We start from the raw sequence: 10,026 nt of genomic DNA, 5'->3' as shown, positions 1-10,026 counted from the left end.
CCGTGGCCGTGGCCCCTGCCTCCGGGTCGCTCCCGCCCCAGGCGCCGCTCGCTTCCCCCTCACCCCCACTCCACACCCGGACTCCCCCATGTATGACGACTCCTACGTGCCCGGGTTTGAGGACTCGGAGGCGGTGAGTGCCCACGGGTGGTGGGGGATGGGAGTGGGGCAGTTGGGATGACACTGCCTCTCCTTTGGAGCCTTCCCCCAGTTCAGGACTTGGGAAAAGACACCCCAGTGTCGGGGCAGGATGCATGGGGTGGGGAGCGCTCTAGGAAAGTGGGGAGATGCCAAGGGCGCCAGTACCTCATTGATCATATCACCTAGGGGCTCCAGGTCTATGCCAGGAGAGGGCAGTGGGGAAGGAAAGGCTCGGGCAGGTGGCTCCAAAGCCCAGGGCAGTGGAGGTAGAAAGGGGTGGGTAGGTAGAGGCTAGGGGCATAGAGGCTTTAGAGGGAGCAAGAAACCATGTCAGGAGTTCTGAACGGATGATTTCCAGAGAAGCTGGGGGGTCCCAGCGACCTCTGCTTCAAGTCAACAGCAATTGAGGGAGCCTGGGAGAGAGCATTGGCCAGCTGAGTCCCAGCCTCTTCAAGAGACATCACAGAACTCCAGGGCCTCCTTCATCCTCTTCCACCTTCTATCCCTGGGCCTATCCTCTGACCCCAGCTAAAACCGGAGTACCCAGCACATGGGTGGGCCAGCTGCCTGAGCCCATCCATTCCCCCACCTCCTGCTGAGATGTCCTCAGAGCAGCAGGCACCCTGAGATCCTGCTCAGCACGGAGTCCTCGAGGTGAGGCCAGAGGATGGAGAGGAAGCTCTCTGCTCAGAGAAACCAGGCAACTGATAAATATTTAATTCTCCTCTTTGCTTTTATCTCCTGGCCCACTGAGACAAATCAGCTCATTAGGCAGTGATTCCCGGAGCTCAGAGAACAGGGAGAGTGCCTGGAAGGATGGGGAGAAGCTGCTCAGCCCCCCTGGAACTGCCAGCCTTCCTTCAACACCCCCTGAAAGAGAGCCTTCTTGGAAGAGAACCATTAGATGACTTGGAGGAGGCCCCTGGCGGGTGTGCAGGTTAGAGCTATACAGTTGTCAGCCATCTGCAGTCTGAAAAGGGGTCAAGCCCTTGCCCCTCTCTTTCTGCCAGGGCCAGGACAGAGGAGTGCTAAAGGCTCAGAGGCGAGCCTGCTCCCTCCCGGGCTTTTCTGGGACTGGGCTCTTGCTCGGCTCAATTTCCCATCAAGCTGCTGGAGCTAATAACCTCGCAGCAGCTCTCTCTGAGTAGGTAATTTTCAAGGCGCTGGTGGTTGCCTCTTCTGTAACAGTTGAAGGGACAGCTGGCATGGCCCAGGGTGCCAAGATGGCAAGGCGAGCTTGAGAAAGGACTCCTCAGGGAGGTCCCTGGAGGTTCTTCCCATCCCCGGTGAGAAGGCAGGGACTGCTGTAAGGTGAAGGCTGCCACGTGCATATGGATGTGCCCCTTTGCTTCCTCCCCACCTCTCTCCAGTTCCTGGATTACCCTCCCCCACTTCCTTTCTCTTGCTTGCCTCCTTGCTCTCCCGGAGGCCCCCTCTGAAGCAGTAGGAGGGAGATCAGGCTCTAAATAAATCCACCGGCTCATCTCCCTCCTCTCCTTCCCCGTGCCAGGCAAGAGTGGAGCTGCAGCCTGCCCACACACTCACCAGGCAAGGGGGGCACCACCAGGGCACTGTGCCAACTCCTAGCAGCTCTAAAGTGATGCGCCTCAGTGGCTGGTTTGGCCTGGTAGGGAGTGGGGGAGACAAGACCCTAGAGTGTGCTTGGCAGGACAGCCCTGGCCTCCCCAAGAGAGGCTAGCACTTCAGAGCTGGGTGAGCCCTGAGGGCTTGGGAGGAAGGGAGAGAGCACAACAGAGTAACCCATTGTCCCAGCCAGGGATATTGAGACAGGTGGCGTACTGGTTAAGAGCTAGCCTGCGATCTACAGTTAGCAAGGTCGGCAGTTCAAAACCTCCAGTCACTCCGTGGGAGAAAGACGGAGCTTTGTACTCCTGTACACAGTTCCCGTCTTGGCCACCACAGGGGCAGGTCTACCCTGTCTTATAGGGTCAATATGAGTCAGCCTCAACTCAATGGCAGTGGATGATCAGGCTAAGAACCTGGAGGACTGCTCTGTAAGGTTAGAGCCCTCTCCCAGCCCGAACTGGGCATCCAGGTGCTATCTGAAGTGCCCTTATTAAATGGAGTGGCCATTCTACCTTTCCTCACACCTCTTCACAAGCCATGCCCTGCAGACGTGCCTCCTGTGCCCTAAGACCCCTGGAAAAGTGCCCCCTCGCCCTCCTTACAGGGTGAAGGTCCTTCCTGGAGCACGGCCTCTCTCCTTCTACTACCAAGCCCGCCCTCTTGGTCTCAGCAGAGAGGGAGAAGGACAAGCCAACAGTAGTTAGCTCCTGTTACACTGGCTCACAGTCATGGTGATCCCTGTACAAGAGAGGGACTCGCTACCCAGTCAACCGTCGCTGTGATCGGTGCAGGGTCAGAACACATGTGATCCATCGGGTCTTCACTGGCAGCTGTTTGGAAGTAGATCGCCAGGCCTTTCTTCCTGTGTTGTGTTAGTCTAGACACCCTGCTGAAACCTGTTCGTCTTAGCAACACATGAGCCTCTACTGACAGGTGGGGGGGCGGCTGTGCATGAAGTGCGTTGGCCGGAAACCGAACCCTGGTCTCCCACATGCACGGCATGAGTTCCTCCATGGGGCGAGCAGTGACCTGCCCTCCCTTCCTCCCTCCCTTGGCGGAGTCTGTTCATCTGTTCGCTGAGACTTGGCCCTTCATGTTGTCTTCTTCAAGCCTCTGGTTGACCACAGACAGTCGACAGCTCACACTCAAGGCACCAAGCCCATGCCATCCCAGCAGGGCCACGGTGCTTGGCACGAGTGTGATCCTGCTCCCCACTGAGCTTGGCTTCGGTTGCCTGGCTTGCGGGCACATTCTGCAGTCTGCGAGGGAGGGTGGTCTAAAGCCCCTTCCTCTATGCACATTCTCTCGGTAGGCTGAGGGGGAAACCCGACATCCTGGCTTCTGGCCTCTTGTCCCAGGGGTGAACTCCTTTGACGCTCTGTCCAGCTATTCACTCTCGACCTTAAAGGGGAACTCTCCAAACGGGCCCCGCTCCTCCACAGACCCTTCCTATGGGCCAGACTCAAGAGACTGGCCTTCTCAGGTTATCAAAGACCCCTTCCCCGAGTCTCCAGGGTCCTGTTCCTCAGCTAGGTTGCCTGGTACCAACCTGGCCTCCCTCCAGGACCAGAGATCCCCAGGGCATGGGGAGATGTCGGCCAGCTAGGAGGCGTGGCTAGGGATATTGTTTTGTGTTGTCTTCTCAGCCTTGTTGGCTGCCCACAGCTGGCTGGCTGCCCCAGCAGGTGTGGGAGGAAAGGAGGTGGGCGTGGGGAGAAGAAACAAGAGGTCACTTCTCGAAGTTGGCAGCTCTGTGCCCACCTCTTCACCCTGAAATGGTGGAGACTCGCGAAGATGGGTGGCTCTGCCCAGACTCTCGGGGCCTGTGCCATGCCGACCACCATCTCTCGACCGGCTATACCCCTGCCAGGTGTTGGAAAGGGATCGTGTCCAGGCTGCTGTGCAGGCTGGGGTGAACAGGGGGGCCAGGTCCCCTGGATTCAGAATCATCTGCAGCTTCAGGACAGCTCCCTACTCCAGGGCCTGGGAAGACTGGGCTAGGGGAGCAAAGAGAGGAAGGAGGGAAATGTGGCAGACTCTCTTCAAAGCCCCAGCATGAATAGGCGTGGGGAAAGGGTGCGCATTTTAGCACATACAGTGGAGTTGATAGGAAGAGAGGCCCAGGGCCCTACCATCTCTGTGGAGAGGACAGCTCAGGCGTGAGTGGTGGCATGGAGTAGGAGAAGGGGGGTGCTACACCTCTCCACAGCACCCTTCTCTCCTGAGCCCAGGGGCACAGCCTCTCTGCCGTCTATCCCAGGGTTCAGCCGACTCCTATACTAGCCGCCCCTCACTGGACTCAGACGTCTCCCTGGAGGAGGACCGGGAGAGTGCCCGGCGCGAAGTGGAGAGCCAGGCCCAGCAGCAGCTGGAAAGGGCCAAGGTACCACCTTCCGGGGCAAGACAGGGTGGAAAGCTGTGAATGGTCCCATGCTGCGGGCAGCAAGGTCACTGGGCAGTGTGGGTGGTAGACAGAGGCTCTGGCCCTCAGGTGCTGAGGGGAGCGGTCTGAGGCCCCCCCCAACCGCACCCCTCCCACCTCCCACCCATGTTCTCCAGCACAAGCCCGTGGCATTTGCAGTGAGGACCAATGTCAGCTACTGTGGCGTCCTGGATGAGGAGTGCCCAGTCCAGGGCTCTGGGGTCAACTTTGAAGCCAAAGATTTCCTGCACATTAAAGAGGTGATCGGTACCCTGCCCTCTCCTCCCCTCAAAGCAGCATCCGCCACTCCATTTCCCTGACTGCTCCTGCCCCCAACCCCAGAGCTGCTCAGGTCTTTGGGCCTTCCTCTATAAACACTACGACTTATCCTTAGCACACAGCCCTCCTCTCTGAGCCTGGGTAGACGTGGTGGGTCTCAGCCTCCTCGGCTGTAAAGGGAATGGTTAGATTAGCTGCCTCGTAGGTCGGTCGCATGGGGAGCCCTGGCGGTGTAGTGGGTTACTTACGTAATGGGCTGTGAACCAGCGTCGGCAGTTTGAAACCACCGGCTGCTCTGTGGGAGAAAGACAGGCTTTCTATTCCATAAAGAGTGAACCGTCTCAGAAGCCCACAGGGCAGTTCTACCTCCTGTGCTGTAGGGTCACTGAGTCGGAATGGCATTGAGGGACATAGTGGGACCCTATGGGACAACTCTACGGGCTCACCCTGCAATCTTGGTCTGTCACATCCAGCTGCTCTGCTGCTGGCACCTTCTCCTGCCCAGCTCCCCTTGAGCTGCCTCCTCAGGCCATCGGCACCAGCTCACCCACTGCCTCCGTGGCTCCTTTGCCTCCAAGATCTAGGACTTAGGTCTGCATGGCCGCCTTTCACCGTCTTCCTGCTCCTCCCCACCCCTAGAAATACAGCAATGACTGGTGGATCGGGAGGCTAGTGAAAGAGGGTGGGGACATCGCCTTCATCCCCAGCCCCCAGCGCCTGGAGAGCATCCGGCTCAAACAGGAGCAGAAGGCCAGGTGAGAGCGGGGCTGTGACTCAACACGCACCCCGCCCCCAGATGAGGGCACACCACCCCTGGTGCACACTTACCCTTGTGTGTACATCACCCTGGTTGGACACTACCCCTGTGTGCACACCACCCCTGGTGCACACCTACATGTGTGTACCCCACCCCTAGTGCATGCCTACATGTGTGTGCACACCACTGTAGCGTGCGCCTACATGTGTGTGCACACCGCGCCTACCCTTGTGTGCACACCACCCCTGGTGCACATCCTGCACAAAATACCTATCTATACTCAGCTCTTCATGATGGCACATCTACACAACAAATAGGCACACTCACACAAATACAAACACATCCCACATTCACTCCCTCACTAAATAGTCTGTGGTGGAAACTTACCCAGCTGTTAGACAATGTGTGGACACCCAGGGGAGAGGGCTTCAAAGAATTTGTGGGAAAACTCCATTCTCTTTCAAATCCATGTTTCCACGGAGCTTTTGAAGCCCCCTCATTCAGACAGTGCCACCCACACACCCTCTCTCTGGCCTTTTCTGCTCGCAGGAGATCCGGGAACCCCTCCAGCCTGAGTGACATCGGCAACCGACGCTCCCCTCCTCCATCTCTAGGTAGCCTCCCCCCCCCTACACCGCCCTCTTGGATAGGTGGGTAATTAAGACACAAAGGAGGGAGTCAGCCTCCACCTACCCACCCACCCCCACCAACCCAGGTTGACTCTGTGGGAAGGGGCTGGTGGGGAAGCCAGCGAGCTGGGGCAACGCCATTCCCCATGGCCTTTCCCCTTCACCAACTTGAATCTTTTATCTCCTTTTCCCAAAAGCCAAGCAGAAGCAAAAGCAGGTGAGTCATGAGAAGGGCCCTGGGCTGGGGGGACACCATGGTCGGAGGGACAAAAGGATTCAGAAGGGAGGGAGTGCCAGGATATCACGTGGGCATAGGGCAGGCACCTGGCCATGGTTTTGCCTGACCCTGTGCCTGCTCTGCAGGCAGAGCATGTGCCCCCGTATGACGTGGTGCCCCTCCATGAGGCCGGTGGTGCTGGTGGGGCCCTCTCTGAAAGGCTATGAGGTGAGGCCCTTGCCACGAGGAGGCCTCCATCCAGGACTGGGGGTGGGGGGAGGGTGCGTGCGTGCGTGCTGTGGGTCATGCCTGGGGGCTGCTGCTGCTCTCCGCAGTAGCTGAGGCTTAGTCAGCTCCCCACCCCCTACCTCCAGGTCACAGATATGATGCAGAAGGCTCTCTTTGACTTCCTCAAACATAGATTTGACGGCAGGTAGGCTGCCTGACCTTGGGACTTTGCTGAAGGGAAAGTTGGGAAGGGCCTAGGGCTTTAGGTTTGGAGGTGAGCCGTGGCTCCCCTCCCTCACCCCAGGATCTCCATCACCCGGGTCACGGCTGACCTCTCGCTGGCCAAGCGCTCTGTGCTCAACAACCCTGGCAAGAGGACCATCATAGAACGGTCCTCAGCCCGCTCCAGCATTGGTGAGACGCCCCGGGCTCCCTGCCACTCTGCCCAGGCAGGCCTCAGTGAGGAGCTGCCACCTCCTTCTCTCTTCCCCATTTCCTCACCTTTCTGCCTTGCAAATCCTCTACCTGCCTCAGTAGATGAGTAAGGACCGATCTCAGCCGTTTCCTGCTCCTCTCCTCCGCCTTCTGAGCCCTTCCCTCCCCAGCGGTCTTCTGGGCGCCCCAGCAGCTGTGGGAGTACGAAGTGGGTGGAGCCACAGGTGGTCACGCCTGCGCGCTCCCTCCACAGCTGAGGTCCAGAGTGAGATCGAGCGCATCTTTGAGCTGGCCAAATCCCTGCAGCTGGTGGTCCTGGATGCCGACACCATCAACCACCCAGCACAGCTGGCCAAGACCTCCTTGGCCCCCATCATCGTGTTTGTCAAAGTATCCTCACCAAAGGTAGGTTGGCAGGGGCGACTGGGCTGCCCCTCCTGAGGGTACCACGGTGCTTGGTCTCTGCACCAGGAGTTCCCTTTCCCCACGGCCTCTTGACGCCACAGTCATCCATCCTCACGTGCTGCTAAGGCCGGGTCACTAGTGGGGAAGGCATACCGGCCCTTCCCAGGCCCGGTCCGGCTCAGCCCAGGAGATGCCAGGCTCGGCTCTGCCCTTTCTTTCCCTCAGGTGCTGCAGCGTCTCATCCGCTCCCGGGGGAAGTCACAGATGAAGCACCTGACTGTACAGATGATGGCATATGATAAGCTGGTCCAGTGTCCACCCGTGAGTGCCTGCAAGTAGCTCCTGCTGTGCCCTCCCTTGCTTTTCCAGGGCTAGGACTGGATGGGGGGGGGGGTGAGGGGGGCAGCGGCGGAAGGGAAGGCAGTAGCAGTCGGTAAGGGGCTGCCGCTGAGAAGAGCTGGACATTGCCTTTGCCCCAGGAGTCCTTCGATGTGATTCTGGATGAGAACCAGCTGGAGGATGCCTGCGAGCACCTGGCTGAATACCTGGAGGTTTACTGGCGGGCCACCCACCACCCAGCCCCCAGTCCCGGTTTTTTGGGCCCTCCCAGTGCCATCCCCGGACTTCAGGTATCCGTTTCCTGAAGTGGGTTCAGATCTTCAAACTCAGCCAGCCAAAGCACTGCCCTCCCCCTCAGCTCAGCCATGCTCAGCCCAAAGCCCACGAGTGCCCTCGGCCTCCAATTAAAAGGCCTGTAGCGCTCTTAACTCTGCTGGAGACGGAGCTGGCTCAGACAGCTGAAGAACTTTCTGGTGAGATGGGGAATTAAGTCAGCGAGATGCGTCATCAGAGATGCGATTTCTAAGGCTCAAGAGACTCAGGCTCCAAGCCCCACTCCTGAGCTGTCTGGAAGGCCGAGCCTAGATCTCTGAGCACAGTGATCCGGAGAGGGAGTATAGACCTTCCCCAGAGGGCTTCCCAGGGACCAAACCGCCAGGTGGTCTGCCCACAGAGCAGCTGACGGGTTGGGACCCCGGGCTTTGTGGTTTGCAGCCCAGCACTGAACCCAGTTGCCCAGCTCTGCAGAGGAAGACTGCCCTAGCGTGCATCTCCTTCCTTGTGCTATTTCCAGTATTTCCCAGGGGGACAAACCCCTGCAGAGCGGAGAGGGAGGTCCCTGTTCCCCCCAGCCCTGGCATAGTCTGTACTGCCTCACTGAGGGCTGCCTGTGTCACCCCCAGAACCAGCAGCTGCTAGGGGAGCATGGCGAGGAACACTCCCCACTGGAGCGGGACAGCCTGATGCCCTCAGATGAGGCCAGCGAGAGCTCTCGCCAAGCCTGGACGGGGTCTTCACAGCGCAGCTCCCGCCACCTGGAGGACTACGCAGATGCCTACCAGGACCTGTACCAGCCTCACCGCCAACACACCTCGGGGCTGCCCAGCGCTAACGGGCACGACCCCCAGGACCGGCTCCTGGCCCAGGACTCGGAGCACAACCACAATGACCGGAACTGGCAGCGCAACCGGCCCTGGCCCAAGGATAGCTACTGACAGCCACCTGCCGCCCTGCCCAAGCAGGCCCAGGCCCAGCTGACTGGAGTGCCTACTCTCAGCAGGCAGGTTGGAGTTAGACTGGCATGAGGCTGGCTCTAGGCTCAGCCCCCAACACCCCCTGCCCAGCCCCAGCTGCAGGGCTGCCTGTGGTCCCCAGGTCCTAGGAGCAAGAGGGACTCCCCCTCACCTCCTGGGCAGTGACCCCCCTCTAGGCGCCCATTCCAGGTACTAGCTGTGTGTTCTGCACCCCTGGCACCTTCCTCCCCTGCACAAGAAGCTGCCTATCTGGGCAGTGCCCTCAGGCCAGGATCCCCTTAGCAGGGGCCTTCCCCCCACTCAGGGAAGGGATGCCCCTCAAACTGACAAGAGGGTGGAGGTGTGATTAATGGCGCACAGCAGCAGTAAGACCTTGAGCAGGCGGGCACAGGTTGCAACAGTCAGGGGCTTGGAGATTGTACTTTGGGGCCCACAGGCCTCCGTTCACCTCACTGCCACACATTCGAAACAAGACAATCAAAGCCCTTCGGGGTGGCACTCCAGTCCGTTAGCTGGGGTGGGGTATCCCAGTGCAGCTGAGACTGGGGCCAGCAGGCAGCTGAGACTGGGGCCAGAGCAGCCAGTGGCTGCAGCTCTGGGAGGGCGGGCACTCCTCGCCCTGCGCAGAACTTCTTTTAACATCTGACAGGACCAGGGACTAGGAGCATGGGTCAAGCCACACTGGGCTGAAGGCAGGCGGCCACCTGGACTGAGGGCTTGTGGGGGGAGGGCGTGTATAGCACGGAATGTGTGGAACAACTTCAGAGGCCTGCTCACCCCCTTTCTTTTGCCCTGGCATCCAGTCATTCCTGTTTTCACCCCTCATGTGCCCCAGGAATCCAAGCCCCAACTTTATTCCCATTCATAGCTGCTGCTTGTTAAGTTAGGGTTAGATGGGGAGAGGTAAGACACCGGGGACAGCCCCAGAGGCCCGTCTCCCCGGCTACCCTTGCCCACTGCTCTAGTCTGACCTACAGAGCATGTTCCATAAGACCCTGCCCCAGCACACTGTCAGCATAATAAACACCATGCACAGTCCTTGGGCTTCTGTTGTGTCTGCGGGCTCTGGGGCTGGGTCCCCTGCTTCCTGGCTGCCGAGTGTGGACGAGGGCAAGGCCAAGGTGGATGCACAAAGGACTCATTGAAGAGGGAAGAGAAAATGGCAGAACGGGGAGAGCCCGCTCCCCCCTGGTGCCCGAGGGCAGACAGTCAGCAGCACAGATGGAACTAGTCCTGGGAGGAGAGGAGGAAGAGGCTGAGTCACTGCTTTACCTTGTCCCTGCCTCCGGCCACGAAAGTCCTAGAAGTACCAACTTGAACTTGTAGTTATGGGG

At 59.2% G+C, this 10,026-nt stretch overlaps 1 protein-coding gene across 1 annotated transcript; it reads left to right on the top strand.

Moving 5' to 3' along the window:
- The first annotated feature begins 6 nt into the window (after positions 1-6).
- CACNB3 (calcium voltage-gated channel auxiliary subunit beta 3) lies at positions 7-9,730 on the top strand. The gene is given in 14 exon segments (XM_004711419.4): positions 7-133; positions 3,989-4,111; positions 4,288-4,410; positions 5,069-5,184; positions 5,736-5,800; positions 6,013-6,032; positions 6,179-6,208; positions 6,210-6,260; positions 6,407-6,465; positions 6,565-6,674; positions 6,949-7,100; positions 7,326-7,421; positions 7,580-7,729; positions 8,342-9,730. Coding segments are annotated over 14 exon segments (1,452 nt in total). The 5' UTR covers positions 7-88; the 3' UTR covers positions 8,654-9,730.
- Positions 9,731-10,026: the final 296 nt, after the last annotated feature.

This window comes from Echinops telfairi, unplaced genomic scaffold, assembly GCF_000313985.2.
Source record: "Echinops telfairi isolate 266 unplaced genomic scaffold, ASM31398v2 ScPeMD7_12;HRSCAF=54, whole genome shotgun sequence".
Classification (NCBI taxonomy): domain Eukaryota; kingdom Metazoa; phylum Chordata; class Mammalia; order Afrosoricida; family Tenrecidae; genus Echinops; species Echinops telfairi.
Note: the sequence above shows the minus strand (reverse complement) of the source record. Positions and strands in the feature narration are given on the sequence as shown.